Source organism: Crassostrea angulata, chromosome 5 (genome assembly GCF_025612915.1).
Source record: "Crassostrea angulata isolate pt1a10 chromosome 5, ASM2561291v2, whole genome shotgun sequence".
NCBI classification, from domain to species: Eukaryota; Metazoa; Mollusca; class Bivalvia; order Ostreida; family Ostreidae; genus Magallana; species Magallana angulata.
In genome coordinates, this window is record NC_069115.1 from 38,776,003 (window position 1) to 38,801,291 (window position 25,289).

Genomic DNA, 25,289 nt, shown 5'->3' on the forward strand with positions numbered 1-25,289 from the left:
TGATAATACATGTACTTTGTGAGTTCATCTTTTACCATGTTATATACAATAGCCCTTGGGTTTTTTGTAAATGTGGCAATAGCACATTCTGCAGCAATGATCAATTAATTATTGTATAGAGGGTTATTTTCACCCTGTGTTATTCACTTGCAAATCGTTTCGCCCCATCTTGAATTCGCCCAGACATAGTTGTGTGTAAAGAGAGATGATTTGAGGAATTGGAATTTGCTTTTATTTCAAAGTCATTGCACACATAATAGCTAAACAAATATTGATTGAAACAATTTTCAATTTCATGACAATAATATAGACAGTAATTATAATTTGCATTCAAACATTTATATTCTGTCTACACAATGAATTTGTTGAAATTCTCCCCAATATCCTCAACTTCTATGAATCATGCTTTTTTTTTACGAATTCCTTGATAAGTTTCTTCATGTCTCCTTGGGTTTGATGAATCTCTGCCAGTCCAACTGCCTAAGGTTGAAGGTCATCAGCTTCTCTAGATCTGACCAAGGTTTGATGAAAGTCTTCTAGTCCTGCACAGGTTCTGCCAGTCTACTTAATTAAGATGATGAATTTCTTGCAAACCTGCAGTTTGTTGATCAAGTGTTCTACTACATGTATAATCAAGCCCAAATTTCTTCGTGGAGAATTTCTGCTAGCTTGACTTGGGTTTAAGGAATTTCCCCTGAACGAATATCCTTGGCACACATAGATCCTCCTTTTTGTTGACGGTTTCTCTCTGTATGTATTCACACTGACTCTGTGACCGATCAAATCCACATCTCTCTGCAAGCTCCAACACTTTCTCTGAAAAATTACGGAAAGCCATGTTGTACTTCAAAATTTAAAATTCCATGAAAATCAGTTTATATGAATTGCTGACTTTAAAAGAAATTAGAATATGTGATTACTTTGCTGATAAAATCAAGTTTACATGAATTTCATACAAGCCTGTGATGCATAAATCAAAGCAAAATTTATGTCATCTTAATATTGCATTGGTGGGAATTCTCATTCTTAATTTTTTAAACAACTGCATTTACGGTGCAAGTAATTATCTTAAACACTTTAATAAAATGTGAATGTGGATTTATCTCTGATCATTTGTCATAGACACCTTGTATAAATCAGTGCACACTGACATTTTCAAATTACATTTGATTTCTTAAAAAAAAAAAAAAAAATAGAGTCATCTCCCTTTAAACACCAGATAGAAGTCATATACAAACATTGAAATTTTCATACAAAAAAATCTAAATTGGTTAAATATACAATATTACAAAATCAAGATTTTTTCCTTGAAGCATTGTATTGAATACTATCAGCTTGTGCATGCCAGGGCGCAAACATGCATACACTGATTGAACCTTCTACTTTTGTGCTATGATTTCAATATTTTATTTTAAATTCTCACATTTTCACTAACTATTCAACAGTCTCAAAATATGGCACAATATTAAAATAGTCTCCTATAAAATAGAGTTATCCCCCTTTAACCACTAAAAATGTAGATGAAATGAAATCTTAACTTGTTAAATTGTTAAAATTGTATAATCATAAAATATAACAAAACTTCTGAATCATAATCATTTTGCTTCATACTTTTGTGCTTTATAATAATTAATGTTCCCACAAGTGTATGTCATTTTGAGCCTGATAAGTTCAATTTTTCATTTTTTTTTTTTTTACATGTGTTTTACATGTGTCTTATTTTTCTATCAATCAACAAACATATGATACAATGTTATCTGTTAATTTGGTGCAGTTGAATAAGTTTTGAATTAAACAATTTTTTTGTAAATCGAATACTGCTTCAAAATAATGCTTCTTATATAAATTATTCTGTATGAAATTTTTAAAACAAAAGTTTTAATATAGAAGTTCCAGTGTTCAAAAATTTCAAATTCATTAAAAACTTGCACTCTAAAAAGCATCAAATCCCTTTTTTACCTGTAGTAAAATAATAGGCTCTGGTTCCATCTTGTCTGACGTAGAAATTCTCGGACAGTTTGTGACCCGGAGCGAACCTCAGCATGGCATAGTCATAGAGACCATAGTCGCGGAACAGCAGGCATCCCCCCGGCCTCATCACCTACAACAGTACGAAGACAATCAACCATCACTTAGAGTCATTATAAAGTGACAGATTCATTGATTTCTTGTTGTTTCACATCACATCAAGAATTTTCCTTTTGTCAAAAATATTGACAAAATCTATAACATTGCCTGTTACATGTAATAGGTCTTTCAATTGTTTTTAAAAGAAATTTTGACTTCAAACTTCTATTTGACATGATAAAAGAATTCATTACAATTACATTCACTGCAAAGTTGTTGGAACATTTAATTGATACCTAGTTGTCTATTTATTCTTATGTTAAATTTTACACATTTTTGTTGCAAACATGGTTTGAACTTTAAAGCCCAATTATTAACACACTGTACAAAATATAAATTGTGTTGTTGGCACCTATAGCTACACAGACAATTTCACTTCACATGAAAAATTTCACTTTGAATTCATGTGAATTTCACATTAAGCTTAATATGAAATTTACGTGTTGCTCTTTTCACCTGAATTTCATGTGAGACACAATTGGCAATGCATTGCAAGAAATCATCATCGAGTATTATGTAGAAGTTTAAAGCAACACTAAACAGAAGCAATAAATGGAAGCCAGGTAGCTCTCTAAGAAAATTGTTCTATCCACCATTGTAATTAACAAATGAACATTTACCAAATTAGTACATTGTATCAACTTCCAAAAGTTAAAGGTTAAATTTCATCTTTTATCAGGTTCGATTATAGATGTAATTGGTGCATGATAAAGCCCTTGCCTTGATGATGTTGGATAGAGCGGCCTCCATTTTGTCTGGGTGAATGGCAGAGAGAACGAAAATCATGGACACCACATCTACCGAATCCTGGGGAACGTTGCCACTCAGGTCGTCGTTTGTGATGTCACACTGGAAGGCGGAGCATCGGGACGGGTCATAGTTTGGATTATCCTGAATAAAGCAAATAATTCCAAGAATATCAAGATTTTCAGTTTCTTTTTAAATACTGAATATGTTTTATTAGCATGATATCTACATTACAGACCAGAAATGTAACTCTTCAAGTGCAAAATATTTTTTTCAAAATGCTATAAAATTTATCAGTAGATCCTTTTTAACCCAAATTTTTTATTCAATTTTCCCCCCTTGTATCTCTACAAAATTAATACTTTGTGAACAAACTTAAGATACTTATAATAATGAACAAACAAATTAAACAAACAAACTACAACTATATCTCTTTTTCTGCAATTGTAAATACATTTATCTATACAGGGGGTATAGAAGCACTCATTCTCATTGTATACCATAATATCGGCCCATAAAATGAAACAAGATTCTAAGATAAGCGAGATGTGCTTCTTGCTATTTTACGCGGACAATAATTCCGTGTGATTAATTAGGAATCTACAGTAAGAGATGGATCAAACCTTTACAAACTGCACGGCTCGAGGTGAAAAATCACAGGCGTAGAAGAACATGGACTGATCCTCCTGAAGGAGGGGCCAGATAAAGTTGCCCACCCCACAGCCTACCTCCAACACTGTCCGTCTGCCTGTCTGTATCAAATGATATCACAAAAATTAGCAACTGAGTTTTTGAAGAGGAATACCTTGCCAACATACATCAAGAATAATGTTATTTGCAGTATTTTTTAAGGAGGCCGATTTGGGTTTTTTTGCGGAAAAACTACAATAGCATAACTCTTTATTTTTTAACCATATGAATTTAAACCAACTCTAGTTTATTTGCGAAGGTTTATGAAATCGGCCGTCTGGTTCTTTTTAGGGACCATCTCAAAATAGAGGTACATTTACTATAGGAATATATAGGAAACTGTCATTTTCCGCACATCAAAGCAGTTTTAAAAAAGTACTACAATAGCTTTTTTTCTCAAATTGTTATATATGATTAGTAATATAATTTCCAACCTTATATGTAAAAAACACAAAATTCTACCATCTGGTTTTTAGTGGGGGCCATCTCAAAATATTAAAATGCACCAAATTTTGCTATATATTTGGATCATCACGAATGATGATTGGTATGATGGATTCATTCCAAAAATAAGGAAAATGTCCTCGAGGATAGCATGATTCTGTTTTTAAAATTTCAACAGCGTACAATTTTTACTTTTTCTTTTATGTTATTTTTTATAACGTACTCCTACAAAGCTTCATTTTATCATAACGTCATAAAAGCGCAATGGCAATGCTCCCCTACCACACAACGTAAAAATCATGTTAAAAATAAAAATTTTCTTTAAAAATCTAAATATCTTTATCTGTATTCTGTTTATTGTGTTCAATTTTATAAATGATATCGAAAAAAATTCATAAGAAGTATAAATCAATCCCTGGGGTAGTGCTGTTTAGCAGGGCAATTCGATATATGTGAACATAGTTTGGTGGAATTTGAAATGACAGCAGTTATTTTGTTGTCATGAAAGGTTGGATTGGACCCACTACTGTTTTCAAAACAAAACAAATGCCGTTGTTATATTCACATCTACCTCAGCCTCAACTGGACAGAGTTCATCGAACTCTCGCTTGGTCCAGTGCCGGTCCTTGAAGAACTTGGTAGTGTTCCTCTTGTAGAACAGGTCCCAGTTCTTCTGTGCTTCTTTCTCTAGCTTGTTCTGCTTGAAGTCCGACACACAAGTCACATCTTTCTGAAGCTTAGCGATCTCGGCCTCAGTGAGAATCCGCACGGGGTGCACAAATATTTCGTCACCATCTTCACCGCTACCTGACTCACTGTTTTCAGTTCTTGTTTCTGTGACGGTCATTTTCTTCATTTCTGTACCCAAAGCTTTCTCACTTTCATCTATCTTTGCATTTGATGCAGAGTCTTTAATTTTATCCCAGATTTCTTCTTCCTTGTTTGGTTTCTTCTCCATGGTTTGTTTGTTTTTTATGCGCAATCAGAATTCTACCCTTGTCAAAAAATTGACAATGTTCATAATATATGTACACTTATTTATAAGAAGACTAAATTATTCCAAATAATTCACTCTTTTAAATAATGACCAACTTGAAGTAAAGGAGCACAATTGAATCCTGTGGTCTTGTTGAATTCGGTCAAGATCAAAGACTCTTTGGAATACATTTCTTTATACTGCTTTTCTGTCTCATGATCATAGCCAATCAGATGACAGATCCCATGAGTTACCATGACAGGCAGAACTTCCTGTAGGTTTTGGTTGTTACTTTTACACTGATGATAAATGTACGGAATTCCCAAATAAATATCGCCCAAATCTAACACACCGTGCTCTTGTGAAGTCGGAAGTCTCCCCGGGACAAGGTTCTCGTAAAACGGAAACGCTAAAACATCAGTTGGTTCTTTCTTTCCTCGATACTGGGCATTTATTTTGGCGATTTCCTGGCTAGTTAAACAAGTAACAGACAAATCGTACGACTCGACCCCAAACAACTTGCGTAAAATGTTGATCTGTGATTTTAGACGTATTCTGTTGAGAGGAACTACTTTCTGTAGATTTTCAAACAATAAGGTCATTCTTCATAATGTGACACCTGTGTAACATCATACATGAAAATATCAGTACACCAATAGTCTTTCGTATACTGCCTGAGAGAAAGCAACTTCATTGTCAATAATCATGATTTACACAGTAAAAAGATCGACTTTCGAACTGCATTAGTTTTTTTTGTACAATATTACAGTTTATTTGCGATGAGATATTTGTTATTCAGCATTTAGTTTTGTTCTTTGCTACAACTATAAACAATGCATACATGCTATTCTCTTTTGAAATGTGGACAGGCATAGCCGACATCCACTTCAGAAGTGGATGTAGGCTATGCCTGTCCACTTACATACATGCATATTCAAATTAAACTTAACTTTCAACTAAAAAATTTAAAAATATACCTTTATCTCAGAGTTTCACTACAGAAAGATGACATTGGATACATCGATTATTCTATTTCAACAAAACAACAGTAGTCGTCGATTTGTGTTCACTGTTTTGAAATCGAAAGTAGAATACATGTAAACTTGGAAACCAGATAGGCATTCCGGATTTTTTAAAACATTTTTCTTTTTAAAAAATGTAAATACCAGGGACTGGGTTGATCCAAAAGTAATGTAATATATAGAATCAAATCAAATATCAAATAAATGAACAAACAACTACATGTAAATCAATCATAATAAATAAAAACATAAAAATTCTAACATATTTTAATTTAAAAAAAATAATAATAAAGTTTGGGGGGGGGGGGGGGTATTAAAAACCTAGCCCTTTTTTTCAGATCTGTCGTTAAACTTTAAAAAAAAATATCTTTGAATAAAAAAGAATATGATAAGACTTTTTAAGAATATTATCGCATAGGGAATTTTGTTTAAAATATTTCAATTTCTTTACACAAAAAATATCAAGATATTTAATATACTGATTTTTTTTTTAATTCATGGGAGAAATAAAAAATAAAAATAAAAGTAGGGTGTGCTGGTGTTTGTATTTTTTTGTACACGTTTCATTGTAATAGAGACATCTTTTCTAAAGATTTGGTGGCCCTTAAAAGGGCCGGGGGGTTTAGTTCATTGAACTAGCTGCTCACTTTGCCTTTGCTGCCTTCTTTGCCTTTCTTGGGGAGCTAGGCCTTTTCTTTGCCTTGGACTTGCTCTTCTTGGGCGACTTCTTTGCTGCCTTTGGCTTCTTCGCTGCCTTAGCTTTCTTTGGCGACTTTGCTTTTTTGGCCTTCTTCACCTTTTTGGCTGCCGCTTTCTTTGCTGCCTTGGGTTTCCTCGCTGCCTTGGGCTTCTTTGCTTTCTTGGCCTTCTTGGCTGCTGGTTTCTTGGCTTTCTTTGCGGGCTTCTTCTTCTTGGGCGTGGCTACTTTTCCAACACGGAATCGTCCGCTGGCTCCGGTGGCGCTGGATCCCTTGGGTCGAACGAGGGCTCCGGTCTTCAGTCCCTTGGCAAAAGCGGCTTTCAGTGCTGGGGACAGATGGGTTGCGCTTACCCCCTTGTTGTTGGCCAGGATGTACTTTCTGATGGCCTGGGCTGAGGATCCTTTGCGGTCCTTCATGGCGGCAATGGCGGCGCACACCATGCTCAGAGTTGTTGGATGAGCGGCCTTCTTTCCTGCTGCCTTGGGCTTGGATGCCTTCTTCTTTGGCGACTTCTTGGCCTTCTTGGATTTCTTTGGTGACCTGCTTCGGCTGCGGCTTCTGCTTCGGCTGCGGCTCTTGCTTCGGCTGCGGCTTCTAGACTTCGTCATCTTAGGTGTTGCTGGAGCAGACGGTGCCTTTGCTACTGCTGGCGATTTCTTTGCCACGGCTTTCTTAGGTGCTGCCTTCTTCGGAGACCTGCTTCGGCTGCGGCTCCTAGACCTGGATCTAGAGCGGGAGCGAGATCGGGATTTTGCCATCTTCTTACGAACTGACTGGTACTCTCGTCGGAACAAGAATGACGCTCAGCGAGACTGCCGCGCTATTTATCAGCATAGCGCGGACGTAAAAGAGAGCACCCTGTACCCGGATGATGAACTAACATGGCGGACCGAGAAAAATGTCTATTTGTGCTTTTGACGTACAAGTTTTTGACTTATTCTCGCACTATAGTTGTGGTGTGGATATGATATTGGCACTACATCAACAGGTATTGTAATGATGACTATTTTAAAACATATAGTTTTTCTCTACAATTATTCAGTAGTGAATAATCAATGTTTAAATGTGTGAAAATTGGGTCATGTTAACTAGCACGTTTACTTTGAATTTTTATTTCTTGTTTGCAATTCATCATAACATGGGTTTTATTGTCTTATGCACTTGTATGAATGCTATTCTATCTTTCTTTTATAAAAATATTAGATCTGATTCCTTATTTAATTTAATATTTCAATTTTTTATGAGCCGAGTCAACAGTTTTCAAACAAAAACCACCGTTACTATAGAATCATAACAATTACAACTCGCTATAAAATTATAAAATTTGTTATCATTTCAAAAACCAATCTTTAGAAAACTAGTTTATTTGTCATTTGCTATTTTATTTTCTTTAAAAAAAAATACTGTTGATGATTTTTTTTGTTCATTTATCTAAATTCTTGCTATGGCTTATTTTGTAAACCTACAGACCCCACATCACGGATAGTTATTTTCTTTATCAAATATTTTATGAAATACACGGAATTTTTAACATTCAAATTAAAAAAATAATTAAATATATGATATCATTCAACTGTTTATATAACACCCATTAAATAAATTTGTTAGTGAGTGCACATATCCGACCAATATTTGTACAACAGTTCGTGAAGTTCGTTGATAAATGGCAGACTATGGCATTTACAAAATAAATAGTAAGATTGTAATACACTAAAACATATTTGATATGAGTGAAATTTATACTAAAACTGTCGTAAATCATGAAATAAAAGGTTTTTTCGCTTGTTTCAAAGAAATATTTTGCTATGTTTGAATTAAAATTATTCAAAATACAAATGTCTACTGTACAGTACTGCAGCCAACACAAGCATTGACTTAGTTTGGAAAGCATGGTATTGATTTTATAAATTACAAAGAGTTTCATATTACTGGAAATAAAAATATCACTGTATTTTTATTTCATTTCATGTATTTTAACAGAAAAACAAGTGGATTTCAGTTGTTTTACATTAAAACCGCCCGCGGGAAAGTTCGCCATTGAAAACGAAACGGACGACCCACTAACGAATAAATAAAAAGTTTTGAAAGAAAAAGTTTTCATATGATTTAATAAACTCATTATTTATAATCACATGTGGTTTAATCACTTGTAGAAAAGTTTTTCCTTCGGATTTATAATTTTTTTCAACAGATTTAAAAACTTTGGACTAATCGAACGACCATGTAGTTCTACAAATATTTGAATTTTTGTCAGTTTTCTTTTTTTTTCAAATCGTATATTGATCAAATGACAATAGGCTATATATTTCTTTAATTTTTCTATTCATTTCTAATTTTTGCATAGGTGATTTACATTCGTTAATTTCATTCGTTCTTTTTTATGTATTCTAGCGTGCATGAAACTTTTTCAATCTTCTTTTATTCGTCTTTCAATTTTATTATCAACATTTTTTTTTCATCTTTTATTTATTGATTCGTTATTTACTTGACCAGCTGAAGGGTTTTTTTTTAACTCAATAACATCAAATATTTCTTTGATTTTTATGCAATATTCCATGCAGCTGTACAGCAGTCTGAAAATTTAGAAAATCATTTTTTTTTTCCATTAAAAATTCATTGATCAAACATTGTTTGTTCCAGCGTTTCACCAATACTTTAGAGTAAATTTTTTTCAGGAAAAAAAAATTTCCTGAAAGGAAATTTTACCACCCAGCCAGATTACATCAATGGTTGCTCAACATCAAAGTACAAACAATATCTTATAAATATGTAGATTTGGGACAATTTCCAAGCCACTATGATTGAAAATTAGAAATGGGACAGAGTTTATCAATACAGTATCATGATCATTAACTTTGGCTCACAGGCAGCCTTGCTTGTGTCTTGTGTAAAGTTTGTTTTGAGGGGTTTTATGTTTACATTTTTACTCAATTATTCATGTATACATACATTAGTATAATAGTACCAAAAGGACAAAAATATACCCTTTTTTAATGAATCTCAACAAAACTGAAATAATGTTCTCTCTCTCTCTCTCTCTCTCTCTCTCTCTCTCTCTCTCTCTGTTTGATAAAAATATCATATTTAAATTTTTCTTTGAATTTTCAGGAGAATTCATCATCATTTTAAATCTTTTTATTTTTAAGAGAATTCGTCATCATTTTACGTATCTTAAATAAAAGTATGCATGCTTCATCAAGCTGCATTGGGAAATCAATGGTGTGTGAAATGAAAATACATCGGGATCGGGAAACATCAGTTGTCCAGCATGGAGAAGGCAAAGCAAATTGCTTGCGATTTCATCGACAAATGTGCAGACGATCTTCACCAGCTGAGCAGAAGCATTTGGGAAAACCCAGAATTGGCATACAAGGAGCACCATGCACATGATGTCATCACAAAATTCCTGGAAAAACACGATTTTCCTGTCGAGAAACACTACAAACTGGACACTGCATTTCGTGCTGAATTTTCAACCTCTGACCCCAAGAACAAACCTCGAGTTGCTGTAATATGTGAATATGATGCTCTTCCAGGCATTGGACATGCATGTGGTCATAATCTTATCGCGGAAATAGGCGTGGCGGCTGGAATTGCCATAAAACATGCAATGACGTCATGTGGAGAAACACTAACAGGACAGGTAACAAGAAATTTATTTTTATAATTTTTTGAGACCGTTTTCTGTGACAAGGATTTTTAATTATTATATTAAAGGAGCAGTGCCTGGGAAGGACAAACAACTGGTTGGGCCATTGACCCCATGCTTCAAAAAATGATGGTGCCATTTTGATATTTATTAAGCCGAAGAAAACATTGGGCATCCCATTTTTTAAATTGACTGTCATACATAATTTGGATTCTATTATAAATCCAAAACAAAACTCCTCGATAAAATTGTGTTGCGCCACTTGGTGCAGTGCACCATATCTGCATTGTGCCATTATTCTGTAGTGAATATGGCTCCTAGTGCAGCTCCTTCTCAGGCCCTGAAGGAGGACTTTCTTACATTAAAATTGATTTTATGTTACAATAATTATAAATTGGAATTTCAACACTGTACGAGGTATAATTTTAAGAAAAAAATTAATGCTACACATTTGTTGTTTTAGCTGTCGGTGATTGGCACTCCAGCAGAGGAGGGGCGTTGTGGGAAGCATGATCTGATCGCAGCAGGAGCATTCACCTCGGTGGACGTCGCAATGATGGCCCACCCATCCCAGTACACCTTGGCTCGCCCAAAATATACATCAATGATTCCGTTAGTATTTAATGCATAAAATTTCCTTTACCAAGTGATGATATTGATGGGAACTAGATCTCATTCATATCCACAGCATGCAGACTTTTTTTTGTTATTAAGTTTATCTCATAGTATGATAATAACACAAAGTATCTAAAAGAAGTTAGATGCCTTGTGTAATCATTATACTACGGGGTAAATATATTGCAGAAACAAAAGCCATTGTTTTGAAACCACAGCCAGTTCATGTAAATTATTAAGTTCACTATATCAAAAGACTTATCATATATCTTTGACAGGTAAAAAGATAAAATGGTTTTCAATAAAATTGAATGTTATATTAAAGCTTTAAAATTTTCAATGATTTTTACACTTCGTTATTTGCCAAATGCCTTGATAGACATGATATGAATTTTTGGCAGATAACCTTATTTCATGCAGGCCTTAAATTTGCCAAAATGTATTTCTCCACTTGCAAAATTTGAATGGTACCTTTGAGGCAATAGGTACACCCTTGGCTTCAAAAATTTTATTTCTTCATAAAAAAAATTGTAAAGTTTTTTCTTACAGAGTGACAATCAAATTCTCTGGCCAGGCAGCCCATTCTGCCTCCCACCCGTGGGAGGGCCTCAATGCACTGGATGCAGCGGTCATGTGTTATAACAGCGTATCCTGTCTGCGCCAGCAGATGAAACCAACATGGAGAGTTCATGGTTAATATTAAAGGTTCCTGACCTTTTTGGTATAAAATAATCTTTGAAAATTTTTGCTTCAGCAGTATTTAGCTTGGAAAATATAAGGAAAACATTGTTATTAGGTGTGAGATAGGTAATTACATGTATAGGAGCAAGGGTACTAAATTAAACTAATGGTTACATGTAAAAAAAAAAAATGTGTAGCTATATGAAAATGTTGATAAACAAAAGTATGTTGAAGTCCATGAAGTAAGTAAAAATAATGTTAAGATAATATTGCTTTGATTTTAAATGGATATACATGTATTTTAAATTAGTGAATGCAATATTGTTCCATTCAGAGTTAAATATATGTTTCTGTTCCAACTAATTTTAATTCTATTTTATCAGGAGTGATTCGTAATGGAGGAGTTGAACCAAACATTATTCCAGATGAAACAGAACTGGAATTTTTCCTGAGGGCGCCATCGGAGGCGGAGTTAGAGGTCCTGAAAAAGAAAGTGATTGACTGCATTAACGGGGCCGCCCTCTGTACAGGTTGTCAGGTAGACAGCTGTCAATCATTTATTTGAAATAGAATTGTTCTGACCACAAATCAATTATTAAGACATTCTACCAAAAGGATAAAGAGATGAAGCAAAAGCTTGGTGGGTTTTTTTATTTAAAGCCAATTTTTTAAGGATTTGGTCAAGTTTTTGAGAGGTTGCAAAATGATATTAAAATATCATTGTTGTTGTCAGTTCCCTTTTAAATGATGGACTTATTCAGATAGATATTGGTTTTAAAACTGAATTATTTTCTAGGAAAATAGCCGAGAGTAGCTACTCCTGTAGAAGAGTAACAAAAATAATACAATATATATCTGGAGGGGGGGGGGGCTTGATGATATATTTTGCTGTTCTCATGATCTGTTCTTACATTGCAAAAACTGAGAAATGCAGATATTATATTGGTTATTGTGCATCAGAAATCAAACTTTTAATATAATCAAAATAATGAATAAAAAAATTAATAAATGCATCTAGGCTAGCTTCACTTTTAACCTGTATCCTTTGCACACTAGCGTCATATTTGACCTCTAACCTTTGCAGACTAGCATCTTATTTGACCTCTTTAACCTTTGCGGGCTAGCATCATAATTAGACCTCTAACCTTTCTTTTTAGGCTAGTTTCACTTTTGGAGCCAAGCATTACCAGGCCTTGTTGTCTAACAACACAATGGCGGAGCTGTTTGAGGAGAACGGGGGACAGCTGGGTATAGAGTTTGATCAGCGAGAAGAGATCCGCACCAAGTTCGGAGGCTCCACAGACATGGGCAATGTGTCGCATGTGGTGCCCAGCATTCACCCAAAGTTCTATATTGGAACCACCGTGAGCAACCACTCTAAGGGATTCACAACCGCAGCAGGTTTGTTTAATGTCACTGTTTAATACTGTAGGTTCTTTTTTTTATGCTAGTACTTATTCAACAATTCTGCCGTTTTGTTTCGAATCATGAGAATTATATGTAATGCTTTTCCATGTAGTTAAGCAAAAACTTTTTCCATCGATATCTTTGATTCAAAGAGCAAATGAACAAAACTTATCAAAATATCTAAGATTTTACTAGGGGCCGGTCCTGAAGGACATCTAGGCCAAAAAACATGTTGAAATATACCATTTTACAGAGAAAAATGCTGTTTTAGCCAACTTAGAAGATTAATAATAAAAGAGCAATATGATAGGTTCAGAATGCAAATTCAAAAAAATTTAGAAGTACGTACAATAGAAATTTTTTTTTAAAATTGATTTTCAAAAGTTCAAAAAAATTTAGAAGTATGTACAATAGAAAATTTTTAAAAAAATTGATTTTCAAAAGTGATTATTCTCGGGAAATCCATCTGCCCTCTAAGTTAATTGTTTTGTTATTCGCAACAGTACCTGTATGTACCGTTATTACCTGTAGTTCACAACTGTCAGAAATATATTAGCAAGATTTTAAAATCCACAAGGAATACTTTCACGATTTTACACAGATATTTATTGCTTGATTTTATTAGGAGTTTACTGTACATCTTGTCATATTTAAACAAAGTAGATTTGAAGGCAATTATGTGAAGGTTTGTAGGTTGAAGTTATGTAGGTTTGATGAAATATTGATGTTTTGTCAGGGTTAAGATGGGGCAGAGTGAACTGAGGCAAAGCCCCATAATTATCCTGAAGATGCATCTAACAGCTTAGACTGCATTTCATTGGACAACAACAATTACCAGAAGCCCTTTCCATGTTTCTCTCAGAATCTGTAGTCTTAGGAACATTTGGCATTTTTAAAATTAAGATAACTTTTGAATTAATTTTGAATATAACCAGTAAATAGACTTTTCATTTATTTTTTGTGTATGTATTTGTAAATCATACTTTTAATTTCAAAACATGTTTGTCAAGAATAAGTTAAAATATTCAAATTCTAAAATTTGACCTGAGTCTATTCTAAGTTTTTGGTTCTTGGGACCGGATACATTTATCCTGATTTATTTGTTAACATTTCTTTCAACATATATTTTCAGCCACAGACATTGCCCAGACTTACAGTTTGAATGTGGCTAAAGCCCTCGCGATGACCGCCATCGACATTTTGTCCAAACCTGAGCTGCTCCCCAGAATACAAGAGGACTTTCATAAAGATATAAAGGGAACGTCATAGGGCTTATGTTAAAATGGTGCAGATAAAGATATATGTATATATATATGATATGTAGATTGAAATGATTTAAATATTTTTTTCATAGTTTTCCATTCATGAATTAATTAGAATTTCGAGGAAGAGAAAAGAGATTTGGGGACAAAATTTTTGGGTTTCTTGCAATGAGAGTTTATTGAAATATAGGTAGTTTTGTTTTAACTGAGCTAGTCCTTTTGTTTTTAATTTATGGATCATGTGTTAATATGTTAAATAATGTGGCTACGATATTCCTTAGAAATGTATGATTACTTTTTGTTTACTTAGCTTATCAGTAGTTTTGTTATATTCATAAGAAACTAATTATTTTGAAACCATGAAGTTTTAAGAATAAATTTAATACTTCAGGGAGTGTATAGTTTTGAAATGAATGAACTTGCTCATAAGACTTATTCATGTTTTTGACCTTAAGCTTCTTTCAAATATTGAATATATCTTGCTATCTCTGGGTTTTGTTTTTTAGAGTTTATTTAATATCAATATTTGATATTTTATTTGGATATTATAACTTATATGTGTGTAGGAAATCTATATAAAGTTGATTTTTTTGGGTGGCTACATTTTGTTTTATTTATTTCTGATACAGTTAAATTATGTATTATAATTAATATGAGTAAAGGTCTTTTTATCCAACATTTAGAATATAGAATCCAATTATGTTTGTATGCTGAAATGTTGAAATGGGATAGAACATAATATAGTTTATTTTGAAGATAAATATTCAACATTATTAATCAAAATACAAACCGTTTGTTAATATAATAGTTAAATTTACGTATTAAAGTATGCTCAAAGCCCTCACCAAAGTGTGGTACTGGGAAAGAACATTGAAATTGTTTTACAGAGTTCTAATGTTAACCAGGATTGTATTGAACGAGGTACATAGCATATTTAGAGCTTTATGAATTTTGTATGGATGAATAACCAGACCCTGATATTAACAATTTTATTTTGCTGGAACAAAAATTGTGCAAGCTTGTTGAAATTGTTTCTGATACAGATGTTCTAATGTTAACCAGGGTTGTGTTATACCAGGTGTATGGCATACTCAGAAAAATACTATACTTACCATTTTTGTATTGGTACTTTTTGAATTTTGTATGGAATGAATTATTATAAGACTCTTCGATTTTAACAATTTTATTTTGCAGGAACAAAAATTGTGCAAACTTGTTCCAAACTTCTAAGTGCAACAAAAATTATAAATTTATATTCATAAAGCAACTTTATTCGTTTTTTTTAATATATTTATCATCCTTTGTACATGTAATTCAGAAAATCATTCAAGCATTTTGTCAAGTTAAAAGTGGAGGTAACTGAGTGCAGTGAGCAATGCTTGAAGATATAAGTGTTGGTTAATGATTAAGGCACGACTAATGACCGGTGTGTACGTGTGTGGGTTGGAGGATTTTTTTCCATTACACTTTGCAATTTTTCTTTATCGATTTTTTGTTTCATGCGTCGAGCATTATTTTCAAATTAAAGTAAGTGCCCAGAGTGTGGGTCTGTCACTTGGTGAAGATGGACGTGTTTTTAATATCATAATAGTTTAGTTCTTTCTGTGTAGAGATATTTAACGGTGTACATTTCCCAGGGGTGTATTTTAAAGTCACTCTGCGAGGTAATTAACAGTTTGAAAAATGGACGGCAATTTTCCAAATTGAGTTCGTTTGGCAAGAAGTGATGTTATTTTCTCTAATTGGTCGTTGTCTTCGCTTTGCTCCAAGATTTTGGTGAAATCTGTCGAGGATTTCAGCAAGGGGTGTTTGGGCAGGTCCGACTCCATAATATCTGGCAAGATCAGCGAGTTGTTGGAATGTTTGTCGTCTGCCACATCCAGACGAATTGCCACACTGCGGGGTGTCCCTCGGCCGTTCTTTAATTCTTCTAAATCCATTTCTTTTGCGTGTTTAGTATTAATAAAACTTGGTCCACCGTGAAAATTATCATTTGTAGCAGGTTTCGGGTAACTGTCACCTTCAGCATCAGGGATAATGACGTCACTTCCATTGCTCAATGTTTCTTTCTGGTCCTTGGTATTGCCATTTGTTGCATCCCTAGAAATGGCAAGGCACAACTTATACTCCTTAACCCCGGGCTCGAGATAGTCATCGAAGTTTTCATAGGCTTGTTGCATTTCATAGGTGGACTCCGGGGTTGATGAGGGCGACTCGGATTGAGAAAACGTCGTCTGCATAACAGGTGTCTCGGGGGAGCTCGGCGAGTTTTGCTTCAAGGAAGTATTTTCGTCCATCAGATTGGATATTTGGTTTTCTTTCCAGTGCAGTTTCTTTTGTAGATGTTCGATTTCCACGCGAACGGTGGCCACCATATTGGATAAAAGTTTCAAGTCCGTCACGGATTCTGGGGACCCGTATTTAGATGGTCCCCCAAGAGTTGCCTTTAATCTGTCTAATTCCTTGATCAGACTCTTCTTGCCCCTGTCTTCTTTCGCTAAGTATTTGCGGACAGTGTCCGACAACGACTCCTCTCTCTTTGGAAATGTATTCAACAGACGATAAATGTTTTGCTTTTCGTCCAAAATGTCTTGCGTCGTATCTCTGTTTTCGCGCGCTTTTTCTATCACCATTTTCACGTTGTGTTCCAGAACAGACAGTTTCACATTATCCGCCTCTTCGGACGAGACATGACTACCCTCTCCTAAGAAACTCTTCAACAAAATGTTGATAGCCCTGATCTTCCCATTGAAACTTGTGAATCGGTCCTTCAGTTTGAGCAGAGAATTGCTGTTGGCGGCGTTGAATTTGGCTTGCACGGAGAGTTCGGATTTGTATGCTTTCTTTCGTTCGTTTTCTTCCCTTTTTATCAGCTCTAATTCGATATTTCGTTTTCGTAGTTCTTCGTTCAATTTTCTCACTTCATCGCTGATTTGACGAACCTGATAACAGAGCAATATTTTTTTTAAGTTTTGATCTTAGTAATTAAAAAGTTAGTACGTAAGTCTGTAGAACCACAAAGTTGTCAAATTGCATATAGTATACAACGTTTAAATATGTGGACTATAGATAAGTTACGGTATGTCAATTTGCTATAGATTTTATTATTTTTCAGAACGTCGAAGCACTATAACCAGGTATAAATCTATCATAGTGCGTATACTACATCAATGTCCATATCTTCCGGCATCCGAGTGTTACATAGTCAAGTTTTAAATCCGTCTATAAAGTATATTTAAATACGGTCGAAAATTGTAAAGGTACTGCAGCATGATATCAACCCAGTGACTTCAGCCACCGGGTTCAAGTCCGTTTTAACATTTATTTCAATATAACCATAAATTAATGGGTATATGAAGGGGCTTGGCCCCTAGGACTTCGGCAAACCGTAAATCTGTTGAGGTACAGCGACAAAGTATCCATATGACGAAGAAATACAATCTCTAAACATTTACAAAATACTATACATGTAGTAAAAAAGTATAACTCTACTAGTCTAATTATTTTGTATTGAGTGTGGCCTCTTTAAGCACAAATGTATCTAATAAAGATAAAAGCTATGCAATTTTATGATGGCTCATTATATCTGAAATTATTTAAAATATATTAAGTCATGTATCTGGTATTCAACAAGGAAAAGCTTCTTATATTTGAACCGTTCGTTTAGGGTTACCTTTTTTGTAATTTAAAGAACGTATCTATTTGCAAGATAAATAATCACGGATCATACAAAGCAGCTGTGCATGTTTTATTCATCATCAATGAATAGAATCCTTTGATTCAAACTGAATCTATAACAACCTGCTTTCGTTTGTTGTCGAGCTTAATGCGGAGGACTTTCTCCGTCTCAAAGCTGGCCCGCCGAGTCTCTAGAAGTTCCGTCCGTTCCTCCGGATTCCGTTCCCACACGTTCAAGAGAGACCTTTCCTTGACCTACAACGTTAAGCATTGAAAGGAATAATAGATTTAAGCAGATGACTATTTAGAGAGACCCCCTCTTGCACCTGTCATTAAGAATCAAATTGGAAAAAAATACTTAGATTTGAAATGAGATTCAATACTTAAAGGGAAATGCACATTTTGAATTTTTATGCACAAAATGGTTTATTTGTGCATTTTGAATGATTGACCAAAAATTTGAATGTTAGAGGTTAAATTACAAGCAAAATACAATGTACAGAGGAAAGAATTTATTAGTATGTAAACAAAACACGAGTCTTATATTTGTTTACAAATAATGTAAATTGAAGAACTTACCATTTCTTTGATAAAAATGACTCATGGCAAGAAAGTAAACTGATTCAATGTGTTCATAAATAATATTATCAACAAAAGAAAGCAACATTTGATTGTAACCTACGCTTATACAACACATATGAAATTAATAACAAGACTCGAGCTTTGTTTCCAAAACAAAAGATTTTCAAAATTAAATTTGCAACTTGCTTGTAACCGGGTATTTGACTTTCAAATTTTAACGAAGCATTAAAAAAATCCATGTTAACCACTCTTGACAATAAATTTGGAAAAAATAAAATTTGAGAATTTTGGGCTAAAATTATGTCTAGGTTCCTTTATAAGAGGGGTGGATGGCTGTAGTTGTTTTTGGAGATCTGTATAAATATATATAGTAAATTATTCAAATTTTAAATCTATTTTGTTTTTCAGAATAGACCTTTCCTTGAAATGTCATTAAGCATTGGAAGCAAAAAATTACTTAGATCTTAGAAGATGAATATATTTAATTAAGAGGATTCGGTGGTTGTGTTGATTTATAGACTGTAATGATCACCTTTATAAGAAGAAATCTACAAAGATATATAGGAAATCATTTTAAATTTTTTAAATCTAAAATGTGTGAAACTTTTCCCTGACCTGTTATTTAGCATTGGAAACAAAAAATAAAAAAACATAGATTTGATTCGATGAATCTAGGTGTATTAGTAGCTTGTGGCAGCTAACTATTTGTCTTTCGTGGGGGGGGGGGGGGGGGGGCTAAGAAACGTCCAGAAAACGTCAGTTAGAATTGGAAATGGCTATATTGTGCAGCTAGTGGAAGCGTATGCTGATCGAATTCCGATACACAAAATAAAAGATATTTAGAGTAACTACCTTCGATTCCATTGTTTTGATGAATTTCATCTTCACGTCGTCCGGAACTTTGCTGAATATGGACGGATACTTTCCGAATATGTCCTCTGGTTTGAAAACTTTTATGTCGGTATCTGAAATGAGAATAAATTCATTTTGTGTAATGTGCAAAATGCCATAATGCACTAGTCCTTGATCTGCCAAATTTTTATTGAATCGATCAAGTCAACTTATTGTGCTTTAGTCCTCTTGCGAAATGAAAAAAAATATTTTAAGATTGTCAATCCAATTAGCACACACTTTGTGGTTTTTTTTTTCAATTTCGCAAATAGACTTGTAATGATAAATTCATAACATTTGCAATACACCTTGATCAGATCTCAATCCATAGCCTCTAAACGGTAAATACTATTCAACAGGATTAGTGAGTGGATAAACATGCAGCCAACAGTTTACTGCTGACCAAGTTTGACAGGATTCGAACACGCGACATTTCTCACAAAAAGTACACACATATATATGATCTAACACTCTAACCGAATAATTACCAAAATAATTACCCAAATAATTAACCAACAAGATTTCAAGAGTTCACGCAGTTGCTGAACAAATTTTTATTTCTACTGATTTAAGATAATAAAAAAAAAAGATTTTTTTTTTCAGTTCCCTAGATTATAAATGGATGGATAGATGGACTGACGGATTAATACCCTCTCCATAAAGATAATCCGCCAGAATACAATGACCCGTCAAATGTAAAATGTGACGTAATTTCCGGAATGAGTCACACCCCCTCAGCATCAGCAGCTCTAACAGTTTGGAATTTCTGTTTTCTCTTGTTGATTCTTTCTGGAAAAAAAAAAAAACAAATCGAAGATTTGAATCTATTTAAGATTCATATGGCATTTGGTTAAACGTTGTTTTTTTATTTGAACATATTTTATTTTGATAACCAATCAGACTAGGCAGCAGTGTATTGCTTATAAATTGGCCTACTGCATAAAATTAGTAATATGTTAGAAACATTCTTGTATATGCCTAAAAACTGTCCGAAACAAGGAAAATTACCACAGAAAAAGCAACAATCATTTCCATCACTTTCCCCTTCCAATGTTCATTAACATGTAAGACCTTTTCTTCAGGGTCAATTTAACATTCCATGTGATGGAATAAATAAGTTTTTCTCATTTTGACACGCAGCCTCTCGTCATACTATCATTACTATGCATAGATTTCCTGATGTAAATTATTTTTGATGGAATTGGAAAAGGTTAAACCCGAACCTCAGGCGAACTGAACTGAATTAAGACTGTCGTTCGATCCGCGTATGGAGCATTTATTTCCGCCGTACTGCAAACCCAAATATGCCCTCCAAAAACAATTACCGGATTGTAAGTTTGAAGAAGAAAAAAAATTAAATAATTATTGTTTCTATTTTGGTCGTACATTAATTTATAGATAGTCGGCCTGTATTCCATTTTTGCATAGAAGTTAGAAAAAAAACAACAATCATAAAAAAAATTCGATCGAAAGTGCAATGTCAGAAAAAAATCTCTAATTGAAAAATAAAAGATCCAAAAGCCCTTGATTCAGCTTGACTTTTCGAATATTGCTCTTTTTATCCGATGATGACCAGATGATGATGACCAGATACACATGCGCATGCGCTTTACACTTCTCTCACAGTGTTTCTTTTAAAAGAGCATATTTCTACGTCCATGCATGCTCTTTTTAAGATTAACAGATCAAAGAAAACAATCATTAATAATCACATTGGTATTATATAGATTCGATAGAACCGTAGCCTATGCAAAGCAAGGTGAATCGAACACGCAATACAAAACGCAATGCTATTTAAAGACCATTGCGCAGTTTAGTGTTTGCCTTTTATGTACTGACCATGAACAGTAATTGTAAATGAAACATTCAGTTCAATAACCCTATTTGTACTAGCTGTAAAAATGATTTCTTAAAAATGATTTCTTTAATCAATGACCATGGGATGAAGAGGGGAGAAGTGGTCACTTCAACTGAGAGAAGCAGACGCCAACATTCGATTCTGCCTGAGAGCAAAATTTAATATAAATTTTGTTTTTTCACAAACTCAGAATTTGAATAATTAAAACTTCGTCTGTTCTGCAAAAATAGTTTAATAAGAAATACAAAAAATGCCAACTTCTGAAATGGACAAGTAATTCTATATTTTAAAGTTTTGAAGGGCCTCACGTAAATTCTCGTGAAAAGCACACAACTTTACGTGCACATTTTACGTGTTCTCACGTTTTACTTCAAAACTAATTTGACATTTTTTGGGGGCATGAATTTCTTCACTCGCAATCCATGCAAATTATGCTATGTACATGGACTTTAAGTAAAGTACATGCGAGGCACAATTACGTTTGGAATTATTATTCAAGAAATAAGAAATCATTTTTTTTTGTATTATAAGGTGATAATTTTGGTCGGGGCGTGATCAAATCCAGTATGACAAATTCGATCACGCCCCGACCGAAATGATATTTAAAGAATAATTATTACTTATTTCTATATAATTTTCAGCAATTGTACAATTAAATATTCAAATATAAATAAACAAACCCACTTGCGCCACATTTATACGTCAACTGAATTTATTTGACTGTATAGTACAAAATCGATATATACGTAATTTGGTATCACATGCAAAGACACTGAAAAATGTAAATATTATACACGACATGAATATCACATCCAGTTATTCATGTACTCATTCGCTACAATGTATAAGGAATTCTTCTCATGTTGTGTTATGAACTAAGGGTTTAATAATGCACTGTATATCAATAATTGCCTTACTATAGATTAACCTGATGACGCCTCAGTTGTTCATTTAAATGCGCAATTCATATCCAAAAGTTAAATATACTTCAACAGAAGCAATTTCCCTGAGAACTATAGCGTTTTGTTTTGATTTGAATAAGGTCATAAATATTTTCTGTTACGTTTTGATTATTCAACCATTTTAACAATAAAAAAAAACCAAATTGCCCCACAATTGAGAAACGGGTCGAAATAAAAGGGCGCCGCATTCATGAATGGAATAACAATCATTAGGACTTTTTCATAATAAATTATCGAGACATCAATATTTTTAAATCAATTTCTGATTTTATTTTGCGTCCCGGTCTTGGTGCAGAATATCGATAAAAATAGCAGTAAGTGTGGTAATATTGATTTTCAAGATATAAACATATCTAAGCTGACTTTCTTTATTCTGCAATCTGCATGCATTAAAAAACTTTTAACAAATACATAAAATGATTGAGAATTGAAAACATAGGGTAAATATTAATGATAAAAAATCGTTTTGATAATATCTTGGTCTATCAAATATATAGGTGTAAATACATTCGATTGCATATTTTGCATGTTAGTATAATGTTTAGAGGTCGTTTCATACAAGTAAATAAAAATTGAAGGTTTGTTCAAACATTTTTGTACCACGATTAAATTTTAGATCTCTGAACAGAATTTAAAAAAAAATATTTCGATTTCAAGACTGAAAAAAAATTAATTAAATGAACATTGATGGATATATACATAGAATTTTGTTTGCTTGGTTCCATCAGGGTATAAAACCCAAGAGCAGTGCTCCATCAACCCGGCTTAAATCCCAGAACAATGATATAACAGTATACTCCATCAACTGTCCCCAATGGGAAATACCACCATGTTTTAGCATCGAATGACGTAAACAATTTAAGTGCGTTTATCAATCAAGCTTATTTACCAAGGTTTTATTCAGGTAATTTTTGTCGCTGAACAATCTGAAACGATTTTCAGTTTATGTGAGGTTGGATGACATTTAAGAGCTTTAACCACTCTAACAATCTTTTATTATATCACCACAGACATCATTTATTGTTAAGTTTTTTTTTTTTAAATGTAATGTTTTGGACAATGTAAAACATACATATAAACAAACATTAAATTGATGCTATCAATGAAATATATGATACTTAAAACTATACAGTGAAAGGTGCTGCTTTTGATTTTTTGTCTTAGAGAATTAAATTGATAGATCCATGATAACAAAAGAGCTATTTAGAATTCATGCACTTTTTTTCAAACTTTAACTTTGAACCCCCCCCCCCCCCCAAAAAAAAAAAAAAAACACAAAAAAAACACAAAAACAAAACAAAACCACACACACAACACATACACACAACAACAACAAATCTTGTTTTATTTTTCCAGACCTTTCATTACTTATTTGGAGGTTATGTTTCATAATTTCATGGAACAAGTAAAATCAAAAGAAAGAAACTCGAAATCTGAAAGTCGGCGAATATAGGATTCGAACCACAAACCTTTACATCTCTGATCATGGTTTCAGGAAGCACATGGTAGTTCCTCAAATGTTCAAAGAACTCCTCGGTCAGAATGATGTTATGGACAAGCAGACGATGGTTTCTTCTGACGATCTCCCTCTCTCGCGCATCCATGGCTTGTCGTCTGTCAGTCCACACTGTACAAAGTCCTGTCGCCCGCGTCACAAAATTCTCCGGCCCATCATAAATCTATTGTGTGGGGATTTAATTAGGGTCATTGATGATACGAGTTTATCCTCTTCAGAATTCTTAACCAAATTCTCCATCGTAAAATACATTTAAAGTTTTCGATAAACAGCCCGCAGACGATTGTAGTTTTAACGATTATAACACTTCGAGTAGCTGTTCAATATACCTAGCCTCTCTCAGACTATTGCTACCCGTGAATGGAAATAGGTCGTTCGTTACAAGTTTGCGTGACATCCTGGTAAATGCTTGTCTAAATGCCCATGCCATCAATTTGCTTCCAGTGGTCTGATGTTACATCTCAGATATTCTCAGGACTTCAAATATAAGCCAAATCACAAAGAAAAAGGAAGCTGCCTCTTCGCTGCACACAGAAGAAATGGTAGCAACTTAAATCACAACGACCTCTTAATTTTACATTGACACGATGGATGGATGGAGCGGTTACTATTAATGTAGTTCTTTAATAGATCGATTGTTCTGAAAATTGTGCTATATGTTAAATGGTCCAGCTAAATTACATCCTCACAGCCAATTTTTGTTTAAAATGCTGTATGAACTTATCCGATTATTTAAAGCCTACCGTGTAAAATTGCCCCTGTGTATATTTCCCTGTCATTTTATAAATGGCAGAATGAAATCTGGAGTAATTTTTGTAAAATTAGTTAAATCACACCATCAATCTTCGGAATGTCCCGGAATATGACTTTAAAAAATATGTGTAACGAATGTTGGGAAAGATCAAAGTGGGAAAAGGGAATTGGTGGTCATACACACTTCGTCGCCACATGAAAGCTGTTACCTTTACTATGTTTCATGTACTAGATGTTCATCAATTTTAAAATCACATGAAAGTGTTGAAATTTCACACAACATTATTAAAAATTCGCAACTGCGCGACGGAAAATGATTTTTAATGTACTACAATTTCACGTTCATTAATTTGCTGTGAAAACTTTGTAAACCTAAGCCGTTTGATTGGTAACCTGTGCGATTTGGTCACTTTACCTTGAACTTTTACGGCCTTAAACTTTATATCAGTCATAACCTTTGACCTTGCAAACGCAAGTATACAAGATCACACCAAAGCATCGCCAAGACAACATACTAGTACATGTATATGATGCAATTCAAAACAGAGCGATGGACTTGATGGTACCAAAAAACCGGTCCCCTTCCTTAACAGTCTTCGTGAAAGACTATGATGTTACAAAATCGACCACAGAACAATGAAGATCGTTTAAAAACAATTACTTTTCAATCACATTTTCAAATTATTTAAACAAAAAGTGCACATACTTTCAAAGGAAAAGAACCCCAT

General features: G+C 33.8%; 5 protein-coding genes across 5 annotated transcripts; 1 reads left to right on the plus strand and 4 right to left on the minus strand.

Annotated features, from left to right (window-relative positions):
* Positions 1–650: 650 nt before the first annotated feature.
* LOC128186295 (tRNA N(3)-methylcytidine methyltransferase METTL6-like) lies at positions 651–4,966 on the minus strand. Its single transcript, XM_052856094.1, has 5 exons — positions 4,580–4,966; positions 3,498–3,626; positions 2,848–3,018; positions 1,960–2,101; positions 651–816 (listed from the first exon to the last, which is right to left on the minus strand). The coding sequence occupies exons 1-5, from the start codon at positions 4,964–4,966 to the stop codon at positions 665–667; spliced, it is 981 nt and encodes a 326-aa protein (XP_052712054.1). The 3' UTR covers positions 651–664.
* Positions 4,967–5,004: 38 nt separating this feature from the next.
* LOC128186296 (endoribonuclease YbeY-like) lies at positions 5,005–6,047 on the minus strand. Its single transcript, XM_052856095.1, has 2 exons — positions 5,962–6,047; positions 5,005–5,603 (listed from the first exon to the last, which is right to left on the minus strand). Exon 2 carries the CDS (start codon positions 5,584–5,586, stop codon positions 5,077–5,079), a length of 510 nt encoding a protein of 169 aa, XP_052712055.1. The 5' UTR covers positions 5,587–5,603; positions 5,962–6,047; the 3' UTR covers positions 5,005–5,076.
* Positions 6,048–6,649: 602 nt separating this feature from the next.
* LOC128183192 (sperm-specific protein PHI-2B/PHI-3-like) lies at positions 6,650–7,497 on the minus strand. Its single transcript, XM_052852105.1, has one exon. The coding sequence runs from the start codon at positions 7,463–7,465 to the stop codon at positions 6,650–6,652; it is 816 nt and encodes a 271-aa protein (XP_052708065.1). The 5' UTR covers positions 7,466–7,497.
* A 2,439-nt stretch (positions 7,498–9,936) lies between these two features.
* Positions 9,937–14,466, plus strand: LOC128185706 (xaa-Arg dipeptidase-like). The gene is made up of 6 exons (XM_052855338.1): positions 9,937–10,350; positions 10,820–10,968; positions 11,521–11,663; positions 12,036–12,190; positions 12,810–13,053; positions 14,192–14,466. The coding sequence occupies exons 1-6, from the start codon at positions 9,976–9,978 to the stop codon at positions 14,326–14,328; spliced, it is 1,203 nt and encodes a 400-aa protein (XP_052711298.1). The 5' UTR covers positions 9,937–9,975; the 3' UTR covers positions 14,329–14,466.
* Positions 14,467–14,771: 305 nt separating this feature from the next.
* LOC128185705 (uncharacterized) lies at positions 14,772–24,398 on the minus strand. The gene is made up of 5 exons (XM_052855337.1): positions 23,762–24,398; positions 20,123–20,261; positions 19,434–19,546; positions 18,123–18,254; positions 14,772–17,263 (listed from the first exon to the last, which is right to left on the minus strand). The coding sequence occupies exons 1-5, from the start codon at positions 23,894–23,896 to the stop codon at positions 15,974–15,976; spliced, it is 1,809 nt and encodes a 602-aa protein (XP_052711297.1). The 5' UTR covers positions 23,897–24,398; the 3' UTR covers positions 14,772–15,973.
* Positions 24,399–25,289: the final 891 nt, after the last annotated feature.